Raw genomic sequence first — 17001 nt, 5'->3', positions numbered from 1 at the left:
GCAGGCTCATGGGATAGAAACTCTTCAGTTGTAGGCTGTCCGGAAAATTCCAATTGCTGGGTGCTCTGATGGAACAGAGGACCCTGGCAAGCTACAGTCCATGGGATCGCAAAGAGTAGGACGTGATTCAGTGACTGAGCAAACACACATGCACGCACTGATGGGGACAACTTGTCCTTCACGCGTCCACTGAGAATCATTCTGGCTTTTCTCTAAGGGATCTCCGGCTGGGACATTCATCAGAGAGAAAAGTAAGGGATGCAGAGGGAGACTCCTTCCACTTAGGGACTGATTGGAAGGTCACAGATTTCATCACATAGTGCATTTTTCTGAGATGCGTTACCAGAGTTCACGGAATGAAGGCCTGGAAGTTTCCCCTTTACCTGTTCTGTAGCCGGTGCTGTTCAGATAGACCGCAAACGTCCGAGGCTCGTGCACCGCCTGCCAGGAGGGGGAAGAGCAGTTCTCGTTGTTGGTGTAGATGTTGTGGTTATGCACGTACTTGCCGGTGAGCATGGAGGAGCGCGAGGGGCAGCACATGGGCGTGGTCACGAAGGCATTGGTGAAGGTGGCCCCCCCACGCTCCATAATCTTTCTGGTTTTGTTCATGACTTGCAGGGACCCTGAAAGGCACAAGGCCAGCCCTGTTTAGCAGACAGCACTGCACAATCACCCACTGACGTCATGTCACTCTGTTTCCCCGACTTGTTAACGTCCCTCCCTTGGCTTGAAGGAGTCTGTGATTGGACCAGTTCTCATTTCCAGGACACAGTGCACCACTGGGGATCCTATCATCTCAAGTATTTGCAGAATAATAAACACATTTTGGCTTCTCCCTTTTTTAATCACAAAGGAAAAAACTGCAGGCTCATCCAATCATTAAAGCTAGAATTTTAGAGATGGAGTAGATTCAAAGGCCAGCAGCCCTTTGAAGTTGACTAGAGAGCATCAAAACTCCTAGCCCACCAAACTCACACCAGCTACAAACACTGCAGAAAAGATGGATACAGTACTTTTATCATATCAAACAAAAGAGGGAAAAATTTCTACAGTTAAGTAAAAGTTCATCCAAAATGCGTGTTGAACTAAAAAAAAAAAACTCCAATGCAACTTGGTATCCCCTAGTAAACTCACCACCTACCTGGCAGATTTTCTATCAGGATCACACGATCAGTTTATGTTTTTGCCTGTTTCCACGTCATTTAAAAAGATGGATTGCTTGCTTATGAAAGAGCTATGATTCTATTGCATTCAAAAGCATTTGCATTAGCAGTAAAATATTCCATTTGAACTCTAAAGGATGAAATTGTACATAAAACTGCCGAGAAAGAAAAAAAAAAAAAAAACTCTTTTGATTACTCAATCCAGCCAAACATGGCAGCTGAATCCCATCCAAATACTGCAGGAAAAAAAAAAGCTCAGGCCAGAATTCAATAGTCTTTTCAGGACTTGTCAAGAAATGCACTACAGAGCACCACAGCCAAGCCCATTGCATTTCAATCCTGGAGCCTCACATTTCCAACAGGTCCTGCTTCTTCCAAAGAAAGGGAGAAAGTCTATGTCGTTTTCCAACAAGGAAGGAAATCGTAATGCAAACCAGGCAAGCATTCAGAGCAGAAGAGAAGTGTGCAGCCATCCAAAAAGCCACAGTCGGCCTCATATTTTTTCACATACGTGCTTTTACTGTTTACATGAAAACAGAAAAGACGGTTTCTAATTGTGTCTCCTTAGAGCTCTCTACAGTATGCCTCGCTGAAGAGGATTCCAAACTGCTTTTTCCGCCCTGGTTGTCTTCAGAAGATCAAGCAACTTATTTTTTTGCCATCGATGAATAACATGTAGTGAGCGCCCACTTCATGCTGAGCATTCATTCTACTGATCTCAACTCTCTGGATTGGTCCCGCAACTATAGCATTAACAAAAGCAATGGGAAGTTCTCTGCTGCCTCCAATCTTCACTAGTAATCTATCTAACAAGAACTTATATATGAACATTGCTTGGAGATATCTGCAAAGCAAGGTAGTGTGGATACAGCAGTAGCAGGGCATATAAGGACAGTGGGGACAGGAGGCAAAATTTAGTAAGAACTCCAGTACTCTTGCCTGGAGAATCCCATGGATGGAGGAGCCTGGTGGGCTGCAGTCCATGGGGTCACTGAGAGTCGGACAGGACTGAGTGACTTCACTTTCACTTTTCCCTTTCCTGCATTGGAGAAGGAAATGGCAACCCACTCCAGTGTTCATGCCTGGAGAATCCCAGGGACAGGAGAGCCTGGTGGGCTGCCATCTATGGGGTCGCACAGAGTCGGACATGACTAAAGCGACTTAGCAGCAGCAGCAGCAGCAGCTGCCACAGTACTTGAGGACAACTGGAAGGAAAGGAGGAAGAAGATCTCAGGATGAGTGAAGTGCATCATTGGGGGCATGTGCGGTGGTATGTGTGGTGCACTGGAGGTGGGATGAGGTAAGTGGAGTGATGAAAATGGCACACGAGTTTTCTGGAATGAAAACGAAAATGAAGACTTCTCTTGATGTAATGGGTGGCAGAGCTAGCAAACAGCTTGGCAGCTGGGGAGAGACATTCAGCTTTGACAGAACAGACAAAATGATGGCAGAGTCAGATCTTTGTCAAAGGCGTGAAGGATATGTTACGATAAAAGTCTTTGAGAGGTGTTGCTATGACAATGGAGGTATGTACACTGTCGAGGAAACAGGCTGGTCCATCAAAGGTGTGGCCAAGGGGTTGCTGAAACTTGAATGGCGTTGTGCGTCCACAGTAGAATGACTCTTAAGAAGCAGACCTAAGAGCTTCCCTGGTGGTCCAGTGGTAAGAATGCAGGGTAGACACCAGTTTTATCCCCGGTCCAGGAAGAGCCCTCATGCTGCAGAGCAACTAAACCCACGTACAACAACTACTGAAGCCCACTCACCATCAAGCCCATGCGCTGCAACAAGGGCAGCCACTGTAACGAGGCCAGTGCACCTGCATCTAGAGAGCAGCCCCCACTCTCTGCAACAAGAGAAAGCCAGTGCACAGCCAAAAAAAAAAAAGAATAAATAATTTTTAAAAGATACTTATTTAAAAAAAAATAGAAGATCCAAGAGATGCTGTAATGTATCAGAAGGCTGTGTGTTGGCTAACATTTTTCAGCTTGGGAAGAAAACTGGATAAGTAATGGTTTCACTGTTGCTCAAGAAGTAACTTGAGAAGAACTATGCCCTACAGAACATCAAAGAAGTGCACATTAGGAATGTTGTGTTTTATATTTATGTTAGTTGATCATAAAAGGGATAGAGCCTGGAATAAATACATGCAATGAAACACAGGAGTGGGGAGAGAGTTCAAGGTCAGCATCAAAGTCCATTCACTTATTCTTTTCTCCTCTTTATAAATCTGCAGTGATTACTTATGGTAACAGCTTGAATTTTGAGAAAACTTAGCAAACACTATTGACCAATTTTTATTGCCTAATGGTCTCTTCATGTCAGAGGATGACTTCTCGGAGTTTCCTCATGAGCTTAGCTAGACTCAAATTAAAAAAAAAAAAATGCAACTGGAGGCCATCCCTCAAGGTTGCATCACAAAGCTGCAACCTCCAGTTTACAAACTCATTTGGACCACAACACTGGATGGGAGGTGGAAATCTGATCTAAGATCATATCATATGAAAACTAGGGGGGAGAATTCAGCCCCATGCAGAAAGAAGTGAAAGTGTTAGTCACTCAGCTGTGTCTAACTCTTTGCGACCCCATGGACTGTAGCCCACCAGGCTCCTCTGTCCATGGAATTCTCCAGAAAAGAATACCAGAGTGGGTTGCCACGCCCACTTTGAACCCGGGTCTCCTGCATTGCAGGCATATTCTTTACCATCTGTGTCACCAGGGTCAGTTCCACGCATCACTCCTGGAATTGCCCCAGCCAGGACTGTCCTCTCACGCTAAATATCACTCTTGGGACTTCCCTGGTGGTCCAGTGGCTAAGACTTTTCCTTTCAATGCAGAGGGTGCAGCTTTGATTCCTAGTCAGGGAGCTAAGATTTCACATCTCTCTGAGCTAAGATTTCAGGTCTCTCAGCCAACAAACCAAAGCATAAAAGAGAAGCAATATTGTAACAAATTCAACAAAGACTTCAAAAATGGTCCACATCAAAAAATCTTTTAAAAATAAATAAATATCATTCTTTTCTTAAACAACTGAGCTGGTTGTGTTGAAGAACTAAAAAAATCCCTCTAAACCCCGTGCTTCCAACTGATCTGCCAGTCAAAGGAGAGAACAATGAAGACGTTTGGTCTTTGTTGCTGCTGCTGCTGCTAAGTCGCTTCAGTCATGTCCGACTCTGTATGACCCCATAGACGGCAGCCCACCAGGCTCCTCCATCCCTGGGATTCTCCAGGCAAGAATACTGGAGTGGGCTGCATTTCCTTCTCCACTGGTCTCTGCAGGTACAGTGTTAAGAGCCCCATGGGTGGGGCTCCTGACTGAATATGAGCATCTAGCTTGAAGTTTCTTAGTGAAGAGAAGATTCTGAGACAATGCTACTCCAACTTTAAAAATCACCTGGAGAGCATGTTATGTCATAGAAGAATTTGCATTTCTATCAAGCTCCCTGATGACACCGGTGCTGCCTGTCCACGGTCCACTCTTGGAGATGTAGTTGAAGCCTGACACAGAACCAGGGAAGCTTTGAGCTGGAAGAGACTTTAGTGGGTGCCTCACTTTAAGTGATCTAAATGGTTTAGACCACTTCCAAAGCGGTAAGATAGGTAGACAGGAAAAGAAAACACTGATTTCATATTTATTCTCACGGATTTTATGACTGTGTGCGCTAAGTCGTTTCAGTCATGTCTGACTCCATGCAACCCTGTGAACTGTAGCCTGCTAGGCTCCTCTGTCTATGGGATTCTCCAAGCAAGAATACTGGAGTGGGTTGCCATGCCCTCCTCCAGGGGATCTTCCTGACTCAGGGATTGAACCCATGTCTCTTATGTCTCCAGCACTGGCAGGTGGGTTCTTTAGCACTAGCATCACCTGGGAAGCCCAGCGGATTTTATACTTGCTTCCATTTCTAAGTGTTTCATATGTAGCAAATCATTTAATCCTGACAATAACTTTCCATAGTGGGTGTTATTAATTATTATTCCTACATCAGGGATGATAAACTGAGGTACAGAAGGGTTAAACAACATGCCTAGGACTGCACAGACCCTAAGCAGCAGAGCTCAGATACAAATGCAGGTTGTCTGTTCAGAGATCATGCTCTTAAGCTCCATCTAGGCTGAGTACTGGCTGTGACATTGACTTCTGAAGACTGCAACACAGAAATGATGTCTGCTCATAGTAAGAGTGTATCTCATTTACTGTAGTCTCATATTTTGCTTCCCAGGTGGTGCTAGTGATAAAGAACCCACTTGCCAATACAAGAGGCATAAGAGACATAGGTTCTATCCCTGGGTCAGGAAGATCCCCTGGAGGAGGGCATGGCAACCCACCCCAGTATTCTTGCCTGGAGAATCCCTGTGGACAGAGAAGCCTGGCGGGCTACAGTCCATGGGGTCACAAAGAATCAGACACAACTGAGGTGACTTAGCACATATGTATTTTGCTTCATCTAGCCTCTTAGGGGAGATACTAACAGACACTAAAGCCTGTCTCCTGCCTTCTTATGGACTGATTTCAGTAGCTTGGGTCTGAGTGGGAGAGGGGGCGTAGGCTGCAGATGTGTCTGTCTTCAGAAGCTGACAGTCACACTGATGTTAAATGCTGCCTCTGATCTTGGAGTCCCTGGGTGGATACAGATGACGGAGTGTAGGAATCATACCTCTTCCCTCTGCTGAGTAAGTGTGCTCCAGCAAGGTAAGTACAAAGCCCCTTCTCTTTTATGGCTGTGCAGTGATTAATGTTAGCCAACAACACTGCCTGGTCCTGCACCTATGGCCACTGTGACTGCACCATTGATTTTTCATTGGGAAACTACCCAAAATGATTCTGTATCCATACAACTATTAATTATGCATTTCCAGCATGGTCCCATTGGATGGGACCATGTTTTGTCCTATAGCTGCAAGGACTTGGTTTTAAGCCAGAGCTCTTCACCTCTCTGAGTTTCAGGACTTCGGTGCCTAAAATGCAGACTGTGCTGATTCTCAGTTATCAGAGCAATTATTTCATGAGAATGTTATGAAACTTTAAGGCTGAAGATTCACCACAAGATTGCCAAGGCAGGGCTTAGGAGGATGAAGATGAGAAGAGAAAGAGTCCTGGACTTGAACTTGAGGGGAAACATCTGAGTTTTTGTCACAGGTGTGTTTGAACAAGTCATTTACCCTCTTTGGATTTGTGTTTCTCAGCTGTAAAATAGAACTAATAATAGCTCTCTGGACCTGTTGGCAGGGCTGTTGAGCAAATGGCATGAGCTGTGATTTACTGTGTGATCATCTTGGCCCCAAGATGTTTCATTTACTTCTGCCTTTCCCATCTCCCTCTCTGTCATCACATCTGAACTCCAAAGCTAAGGTAGGCATACAGAGATAGCCATAAACTGCATGTTTGTGCTCCTTCAAAACTTATAGGTTGAAACTTAATGTGCTAGGTTATGGTGTTAGAAGGTGGGGGCTTTGGCAGGTTATTTAAGTCACGAGGGTGGAGCCCTCATGAATGGGTTTAGTGCCCTCATAAAAGAGACCCCAAAGAGCTCCCTGGCTCTTCTGCCATGTGAGGACACAGCGAAAACACAGCATCTGTGAACCAGGAAGCAGATTCCCACCAGACACAGAACTTGCTGGAGTCTCAATCTTGGACTTTTCAGTTTCCAGAACCATGAGAAATAAATGTCTGTTGTTTATAAGACACTAAGATGGGAATACCAGACCACCTGATCTGCCTCTTGAGAAACCTATATGCAGGTCAGGAAGCAACAGTTAGAACTGGACATGGAACAACAGACTGGTTCCAAATAGGAAAAGGAGTACGTCAAGGCTGTATATTGTCACCCTGCTTATTTAACTTCTATGCAGAGTACATCATGAGAAATGCTGGGCTGGAAGAAGCACAAGCTGGAATCAAGATTGTCGGGAGAAATATCAATAACCTTAGATATGCAAATGAAACCACCCTTACGGCAGAAAGTGAAGAGGAGCTAAAGAGCCTCTTGATGAAAGTGAAAGAGGAGAGGAAAAGGTTGGCTTAAAGCTCAACATTCAGAAAACTAAGATCATGGCATCTGGTCCCATCACTTCACAGGAAGTAGATGGGGAAACAGTGGAAACAGTGTCAGACTTTATTTTTTTGGGCTCCAAAATCACTGCAGATGGTGACTGCAGCCATGAAATTAAAAGACGCTTACTCCTTGGAAGGAAAGTTATGACCAACCTAGACAGCATATTCAAAAGCAGAGACCTTACTTTGCCAACAAAGGTCCGTCCAGTCAAGGCTATGGTTTTTCCAGTGGTCATGTGTGGATGTGAGAGTTGGACTGTGAAGAAAGCTGAGCACTAAAGAACTGATGCTTTTGAACTGTGGTGTTGGAGAAGACTCTTGAGTGTCCCTTGGACTGCAAGGAGATCCAACCAGTCCATTCTAAAGGAGACCAGTCCTGGGTGTTCATTGGAAGGACTGATGTTAAAGCTGAAACTCCAATACTTGGCCACCTCATGCCAAGAGTTGACTCACTGGAAAAGACTCTAATGCTGGGAGGGATTGGGGGCAGGAGGAGAAGGGGACGACAGAGGATGAGATGGCTGGATGGCATCACCGACTTGATGGACATGAGTTTGAGTGAACTCTGGGAGTTGGTGATGGACAGGGAGGCCTGGCGTGCTGCAATTCACGGGATTGCAAAGAGTCGGACACGACTGAGCGACTGAACTGAACTGAACTGAAGTCACCCAGTCTATGGTATTTGGTTATAGCAGTCTTGATGGATTAAGATAGAAGTTTACTTTGTCTATGCTTCAAGACTTAAAATGTTAAAGCTGGTTTAAAGATATCAGTTCCCGTCTACCCATCATGCACTGTTCCCCATGACTCTCTTAAGCCAGAAGCCTGGCTTCATTATCATTTAAAATTGTCCTTTGAGGTGGAAGCCTGACAGGGATGCTATGAAGTGACCATAATGAAGTCCAGTAGTTGGCATGGGGGCACTACTGACTGGGCTGGCTTGAGGACAGGGAAGGTCCAGGCCACAGCTGAGCCTCGAGGCTGCCAAGAAGAGCTGCCCCAGTGCCAGAGTTCCAGGTTGGGACTGGGGATGTCTGCCATCGCTCCTGCAGGGGTGGGTGGGGGTGCTTTGACAGTGATCAGCTGTGGACTAGGATTCTGCTAGGTCAGCAGTGACTGAGAGAGGAGTGGCGCTCTGGGAATCCTGCAAGATCTATCAGGTTTGCAATTCTGATGGGGTTAAAATCAAGGCTCCAGGAACAGTCTTTTGGAGGTAGTGTGTACTGGGTTACTGGGGTCTGACAGAGTCATAGCCAGGAATTTCAATCGTCTACAGGCTTCAAGTCATTTAGTCTCAAATCACATGCGTGTAAAAGGTCAGAGGGGAGAAAATGTCCCACTCATCAGGATGACTTTACCAAAATCACACAGTGAACTTGAATTACTTTATGTCCATGTCAAACTTTACGACAAAGATTTGCCTTTCCTGATTCAAATATCTTAGCATTTGATATTTGAAATATTTCAATATTTCGTACTATCAAACATTAAGCTTTTCATTGAGGCTATTCATCATGTCCAGAAAAACACAAAACTAGAAATTTGATAACAAATTTTGTCATCATCATTCATTAAGGAAGTCCCAGGTATGTGGTATTCATACATACCTGGCTTCATAGGAGACACACCTCTGTGTGAATTACAACTGCTCATGGTTTGATGAGTGATAACGACCAGCAAACACAGCTCTTATTAAACATATAGGGTTGTTTCTAGATGCCATTGTTTTATGATGGGGTAGAGTCAATGCTCGAAATATATAAATGGCCTGTACTAAGCACATCCTGATAATTTCTTATGCCAACAATTAAGTATGGAAATTTAAACAGTGATATTTCTCATACTAAAAATGGCTTTATTGGTCTATTGAAAATTTGAATTCTGAAAGCATTAGAAAAAAAAATAACATGATCGAACAGTACACCTTTTTCTACCAAAACTATGGAATTGATAGGGGAAAACCCACAAAAAAACAGATGTTTCAGCTAAAAGCAAGTTGGGGAGGGAAACCAAGTTGGGGAAAAAAGGGACTAAGAAGCAGATAATAAATCTGTCTGGAATGTTTCCAGGTCACTAGGACTCATTATTTTTTCCCCTAAAGAGCTAAAGGCCATTAAAAGTGGAGACTAGCTTTTTAGTGGAATGGAAGTAAAAATGCCTACAGGGCTAGACAGAGAAGGCAGGCAAGTGAAGCCAGCTCAGTACAAGAAAAATCACAATGCTTTCGTCTTTCCAGTTTTCTACCCTTGATAGAGATGTGAGTATACAGAATTTTCCAGACAATAAAAAACAGCAGTGTGGACATGATGGCAAAGACAGGTGCTCCTTGGTCTAGGTGTTGGGGAGCAGTGGAGAGTGGTGGGGACCCTGAGGGCCTGGGGAGGACAGGCCCCACCCAACAGGGCAGCTTTGACTCCTCTTCAAGCATTATTTTTAAAAATTTTAGCTGTGCTGGGTCTTTATTGCTGTGCACAGGCTTTCTCTAGTTGGGCTGAACGGGGGCTACTCTTTCTTTTTTTAAAACTTTTTATTTTGTATTGGGTATAGCCGATTAGCAAACAATATTGTGATAGTTTCAGGTGAACAGTGAAGGGACTCAGCCATACATAAACATAAATCCATTCTCTTCCAGACTCCCCTCCCATCTAGGCTGCCATATAACATCGAGCAGAGCTCCACGTGCCACATACAGTAGGTCCTTGTTGGCTATCCACTCCAAATATAGCAGTGTGTACGTGTCAATTCCAAACCCCATAACCATCTCTTCTCCACATCCTTTCCCTGACTGGGGGCAACTCTGTGTTGCGATTCATTGCGGTGGCTTCTCTTGTTGCACAGCATGGGCTCTAGGCATGTGGGCTAGGTTGCCCCTTGGCATATGGGATCTTCCCAGACCAGGGATTGAATCCACGTCCCCTGTACTGGCCAGCAGATTCTTTAACCACTGGATGACCGGGGAACTCCCCTCTTTAAGCATTTAACTGAAGGCTGCCTCACGGGAATGTAAGGTTTTCAATGACTTTTCAAGAAAAGTCAGAATCTGGATTTTTTCCCCCTCTATTATATAAAAATCACTTGATTTTTTAAATGCTGCCTTGATTTTGATAAGCATGCTGGTCAAGCAAAACACATCTGTGGAATAGCTCTGGACTGTAGACCCCATTTGTGACCTCTGCTTTAGACAAAGTGTTTCCATGTATTTAAGATTTCTTAATTTTACTTATGATATAAGTAGATCATAAGTCAGCCTTCCTAAGATGTTAGCACCAGCCCAATTTCCTAAGAATTTAAGAAATGCCACATTGAACCAGATCAATGGTCTAATCAGCTCACTATTTTGCTTTTCAGAGTGGTACCCAGGGACCATTTGGGAAAGATTTATTCGATTTTTTTTTTTTTTTTTTCTGATGTGGACCATTTTTAAAGTCTTCATTGAATTTGTTACAACATTGCTTCTGTTTTATGTTTTGGTCTTTGGCCATGAGGCATGTGGAAATCTATCTCAGCTCCTTGACTAGGATCGAAACCACATCCCCTGCTCCGCTGCATTGGAAGGCGAAAGTCTTAACCACTGAACTGCCAGGGAAAGGCTTTTGGGAAAGGCTTAGAGCTTAATCTCATTGACTATAGTCTCAGAAACTTAGGGGAGTATCACAAGCATTTTTGATTTTCTTCTTTTTGACTTGTAAAATATTTCAAGTGAGGGAAAAATAGAATAAATACTGTGTCTTTTAGCTTTTAAAAACTTAACATTTGCTCATAGTTGCTTGAGATATATTTTTATTTTTTTCAGAAATGTTTTTAAAATTTCATAATAAAACGTGGATACTGCTGATGTTCTTGGTTACCATTCCTTTCCTGGATGATAGCCATCATCCCAAACTCTTTTAACCATGTCCATTTGTGTTTTTTAGCTTAAAAAATAAAACCATAATTTGAAAAGATACATGCACTCCAATATCCGTAGCAGCGCTATTTACAGTAGCCAAGATATGGAGGAAGGAACCTAAATGTCCATTGACAGATGAAGGTATAAAGAGATAGGGTGTATATATATAAATACCCCATGTATATATATGATGGAATGTTACTCAGCCATAAAAAAGAATGAAATAATGCCATTTGCAGCAATATGGGTGGATCTAGAGATTGTCATCCTAAGTGTTATAAACCAGACAAAGACTAATATATGATATTGCTTATATGTGGAACCTAAAAAAAAAAAGATACACATGAACTTATATACAAAACTCACAGACACAGGAAACAAACTTATGGTTATCAAAGGGGAAAGCTGGGGGGCGAGTGGGCGGCAAATTAGGTGTTTGGGATTGACATACACACACTAGTATACATAAAATAGATAATCAACAAGAACCTACTGTATAGCATAGGAAACTATACTGGACATTTTGTAATAACTTATAAGGGAAAAGAATCTGAAAAAAATAGCTATTTTTATATGTATAACTCACTTTGCTGTATGCCTGAAATGAACAGAATACTGCAAATCAACTATACTTCAGTGTTTTTTTTAAAGATATAAATCTTCCACCCATTAGCTTTGCCTAAAAGCCTGAACTATTTACAGATAGAGGCATAACCTGAAAACCACTTCCCAAGTAGTGGAAAAAGCAAATCCAGAAGCATGGGGACCATTGGTTAAATTACTTAATCTTTCCACGGATTAAGTTTTCTTCTGGGGTAATGATCTTTGAACTACCCACCCAACTTGGATGGAATGACAATAAAATGCAATAATGAGAATAAATGTTCTTGGGAAAAGATAAAGTGTTATTCACATATCAGGTGCTAGCACTTTTATTAATAAATTCCTTCTGTGCCTCACCCCCCTCACAAAGTACCAGTTTATTTGTCCCCAAAGTTCAGGGAGTGTCCCTCATTCCTACTGAGTAAGAACTTTTCGTCCCAGCTTGATTTCATAAACTTGGATTACCATCCTTCTTAGTCTTGTCTTTTCAGACAAGAAGATAGAATTGTTTCATTTTTAATTTCTCAAAAGGAGAAGTATTCGATTACAATTTTTGGAATTGTTTTCCTAAGCCTTTTCTCAGTCTGATATCCTTCTGGAGGCACTGAAGCCAAAATGCTTGCAGTATTACAGGCGCAAAAATTTTGCTTTTTTAGGCGAAGGTTTATTCAATATTTGGCAAACAAAATCACATGTAAGCAAAAACCCAAAACACATCAAACCATATCAAAACCACAATGAGAGAATATCTCACACCCATTAAGATGGTTATTATCAAAAATTCAGCAAATAACAAATGTTGGCAAGAATGTGGAGAAACTGGAATCCTTATGCACTGCTGGTAGGAATGGATAATGGTGCAGTTGCTATGAAAACAGTACTGTGGTTCCTCAAAAAATTAAAAATAGAACTATCTAATGATCCAGTAATTCTATTTCTGGGTATATACCCCAAAGAATTGAAAGCAGAGTCTCAAAGAGATATTTATACACCTATGTTCATAGTAGCGTTATTCACAATAATAGAAAAGCAGAAGCAACACTAATGTCTAAAGAGATAAACGGATAAACAAAGGGTGAATATACATAAAATGGAATATTATTTAACCTTCAAAAGGAAGGAAATTCTGAGACATGCTATAACATAGGTAAACAGTGAACAAGGACTTTATGCTAAGTGAAATAAAGTGAAAGTGAAAGTGAAGTCACTCAGTTGTCTGACTCTTTGCAACCCCACGGACTGTAGCCTACCAGGTTCCTCTGTCCATGGGATTTTCCAGGCAAGAATATTGGAGTGAAATAAGTCAGTCACAAAAAAACAAGTACTGTGTGAAACTGTATGATTCCACATATGTGAAATACTCAGAGGAGTCAAATTCATAGAGACAGAAAGTATAATAGCGAATGCCAAGAGCTGGGAGCTAGGCAGTTATTGTTTAATGGATACAGAGCTTTAATTTTATATGATGAAAAGAGTTTTTGGAGATTTGCAAATGTGAATGTACTTAACACAAACTGTACACTTAAAAATGGTTTAAGATGATTAAAAACAACAACAACAACAATACCAAAACCCAAAGTTAACTAAAGACTAGAGCAGAAGATTTCAGAGATTATGAGGACATTACAATCGGCCAGACAAAAGTCTCTATGAAACTGTACCCACCACCCAGAACATAATTTTTCTGCTGAGAAAGGTGGTTGGTCTCTAAATTTTTACCTATTGTTCACTCTAGTTCATCATCAACTTGCTCTGTCAATGGGATAATAAGACCCATCTTGTCATTATCTCAGAGCCTAGGATATTATCATATATTTACAGGTTATTTTAGGAAGGGCTCAACAAATATTTGTTGAAGGATGGACTGATGGAAGGAATCATGGTTACATGTGTAGCTGTGGAGATTTGGACATAATACAGGTCTTGGGTTCACCATTTCCTAGCTCATCAGAGCCTAGGCAAATCTTCTAAGCCTCGTTTGTCTTAAGCATAATCTGAATAGAGTAGTAGTAACTACTACATAGAGTGACTGTGAAAATTAAACAAGTGAATGCTTAGCCTGGTGTCTGGGAGGAAAATCAAGGAAAGAAGTAAAGACAAACATGTAAGAAACAGTTGGCCACCAACTCTTCACCATTATATCCATGTGCTTCCCCTAGAAGACAGTATTTAGTAATTGCTTAATAAATATTTGGCTTCTCTGGTGGTTCAGTAATAAAGAATCCTCCTGCCAATGCAGGAAATGGCAGCATACGTGAGTTTGAACCCTGGGTTGGGAAGATCCCCTGGAGAAGCAATGGCAACCCATCTCAGTATTCTTGTCTATAGAATTTCATGAATAGAGGAACCTGGTGGGCTACAGTCCATGGGTCACAAAGAGTTGGATACGACTGAGCGATTAACATACACACACACACCCTATCCTTTAGTTGCTCTCAATCAAGTGGAAGAGACAAGGACGGAAACACACGGTGGATTAAGGGTCCTGCTGGAGGCAGGTCCGAGGTGGTAATAAAGTTCCATCCACCGTGCTGGAGGGCAGGATGGTTTTGGTGAAGGAGGATCCCTGAGGGCAAGGCACTGAACTGGGTCATGAAAAATAGGTAGGGTTTCTCTAGGTGGAGGAAGGTGGAAAGAGCAGAGGGGATGAGATGTGTAAAGGCATGAAATATAAGTGAGGGAGATGAAACCACTAGACAGTTTCAAACAACTAGTTGTTTCCATGAAACACAGAGCAAAACTGGGGGAAAGGAAAATAGTCTTAGTGAGATAGGTATGGGGCAGATGCCCAGAGCTCATCAGCCTGCACAGAGGAGGTTTTTAATCCTCTTGGCAAGAAACATCTTGGAGGGTTTTAGCAGCAGAGACCCAATCAGATACTTGCATGAAATGAAGAATAGGCAGGAGGGGCCAAGACTAGAAGGGACAGGTACCATCAGGTGATCAACCAGTTAGGAAAAACTAGGAGAGTGGAGAATGGCTTCAGTGAAAGGGATGGGTATGAGAGATGTTAAGGAAGGTGAATTCAAATGTCTTCACTTTCCTTATGCTATAGGTTAATGAAAACTTAAACCACCAGCCACATACACACTAAAGTCACATCTCCAAGATTTCTCATTTTGACATGTTGCCTAAAAATCCATGGTCGAGTTTAAACAATTAAGTGAGAGACAACAGACTGTAAATCACATCCAACAATTATTACCTCCACTGGCTTTTAGTGCTTTTGTTTCTAGCTGAATCCAAAGAGTTAACTTTGTTGAGATTCCATAGTTTGGTTTCAAACTGGAAAACAAAGTCCCCATCCCTGTGGATCGACTTCCAGCCTACAGGGGTTTAATCCTCAAGGAACCTAGCCAGAGGAGCTCTGGAAAGAAGCCCAAGGTATTCTGCCAGCATGAACTGCAAGACTAGAGATGGTCAAGTTCAGTGTGATAGCCTGAGAGCAAGGAATTTGGTTCAAGAATGGAAAGGAGTGCTGGTGACAACTTGTAAGGGCAAACTTTTCATCTGTCTTAGGTACCATAGAAGAACTTGATCCTAAGCTTATGGGCAAGACCATAAGGCTGGGCCATGAAAGAAGATGAAAGGGTGAGAAACCCAACCAGAAGATTTAGAAGCTAAGCTGAAACACTGGATGTTGGCAGGCTTTCCAAGCACTCCAGAATTAACCCAGGTGAGTGAATTCTTCTGAAAAGCATCCTGTCTAGTGGGTGGCAGTGATCTGCAGCAGAAGAAGATATGTATAATGCTGTAACTTTTAATTTCCTAACAATTACAAGCTGTGAATAAAGGATTCACCTTAATAATAATGACAATTGGAAGTTCCTTGTGTATCTACCTTTGTTCATATGCACTGCAGAGAATTACAGTCATACTCTCATGTTCTTCGAAAGAACTTTGCCCAAATATTTTAAAAAGCTCTTGACCAAGAGTTTCCAAGGTGCACGATCCAATCCTTGACTTTTATAGTTCTGTGTTTCCTCTCACCACCCCCATTCTCATACCCCCCCACCCCACATTGCTTCAAAAACTTAAGACCAAAAAAGTCATGTCGAAACACAAACCAGATGCTTTACCATCAATGTAAGTACATTTTATAAACTAGGTTTTGGTTAAGGTACTACTGTTAAGCATCAAACCCCTGAATGTTTTCAGACTGTTACTGATACCAGGAGGTCAGTCAATCATTCGAGCAAAAGGGATGAACAAGTGAAAAAGCCAATGTCTCACCCAGCTCCACGTCTTGATCATCGGTGAGCACAAGAATGATGTTGGGTCGTATGTTTTTTCGTTCCTGCTGTATCCGTCCTCTGAATCTTGGGGACCTGATGCTGGAACTGAAGCTCCCCAGCAGCTGCGTGCCCAGGACAGCCAAAACCAGAGTATAGCAAGAATACTTCATTGTGCTTGCTCCAATGTCGCAAAACTGAGAAAATGTCTGTCTCTTGATTCTTGCAGGTCTGGGCAGTCAGAGAAAGGGGAGAGGGAAAGACGAAAATGAAATCCAAACCCTGAACATGGTTGCAGAAAAAGGACTACAACTCAGTGAGAACTGGCACATAAACTGGCAGAGAAAGGGCTGCCCGTGAGTCAGAAGCAGCAAACCCTCCCAGCGTAGGGTTGGTTTTTTTTTTAAGCGCTTGATTATTTTGCAAATTCACTTTTGTCCTTTATTCTCATTCCAACTTTTCCAATTTCAAAATTCATTGCCAAAATAGAATTTCCAGCACAGAGCTCGGATGTAAAAGCTTTCTGACAAGAGCTAATACCTGGAATTAGGTATCCCGGTTGAAGAATCAATTGTAGTCAGAAGTGTTCAGGACATCTGCAGAGTGGGTCCTGAAATGGGGAGGAAAAAAATACAAAGGAAACGTCAATCAGAGATTCTGATACAGATTTTTGGTCTGAAACAGTCTCTTAAAACAGCATAAATATATATATGTGTTTATATAAATTATTTATTCACCATATATTTTATAGTATTTATATTAATTATATTTATGTGTAAATATAATATACAATGTATATTATAATATATATACATACACATATATAATTTAAAATCTGTACTCCAAAAGGAAGAAACAGAAGGAAACAACATTCAGAACTGCTTAACACATGACTTGAATAATATCTTCATTGCATAATCATAAACACAGTGATCTGGGTATCATCCCTGCTCATGTTTTAATAGCATTAATACTTTAAACATCCCCAAAGAAAACGGATGACTGATGAGGAAAAGCCAGCAGTGCCCGTGAAACCACAGTGCCCTGGAGTGTTTGCCTCTG

At 42.1% G+C, this 17001-nt stretch overlaps 1 protein-coding gene across 7 annotated transcripts in view; it reads right to left on the bottom strand.

Moving 5' to 3' along the window:
- The window catches only part of SULF1 (sulfatase 1), a 199094-nt gene that overhangs the window by 78586 nt on the left and 103507 nt on the right, over positions 1-17001 (bottom strand). For 5 of the 7 annotated variants that reach the window (XM_070802644.1, XM_070802640.1, XM_070802645.1 and 2 more), the window contains 3 exons: positions 16480-16549; positions 15941-16170; positions 384-623 (listed from right to left, as the gene is read on the bottom strand). In XM_070802644.1, coding sequence (XP_070658745.1) covers positions 384-623; positions 15941-16112 — 412 coding nt within the window. In that variant the 5' untranslated portion in view covers positions 16113-16170; positions 16480-16549. Of the gene's footprint in view, positions 1-383; positions 624-15940; positions 16171-16479; positions 16550-17001 lie in introns of those variants that run through there. The other 2 variants (XM_070802643.1, XM_070802646.1) reach the window with 1 other exon arrangement.

This window comes from Bos indicus, chromosome 14 (assembly GCF_029378745.1).
Source record: "Bos indicus isolate NIAB-ARS_2022 breed Sahiwal x Tharparkar chromosome 14, NIAB-ARS_B.indTharparkar_mat_pri_1.0, whole genome shotgun sequence".
Taxonomy (NCBI): Eukaryota; Metazoa; Chordata; class Mammalia; order Artiodactyla; family Bovidae; genus Bos; species Bos indicus.
This window is presented reverse-complemented; position numbering and strand designations above follow the sequence as displayed.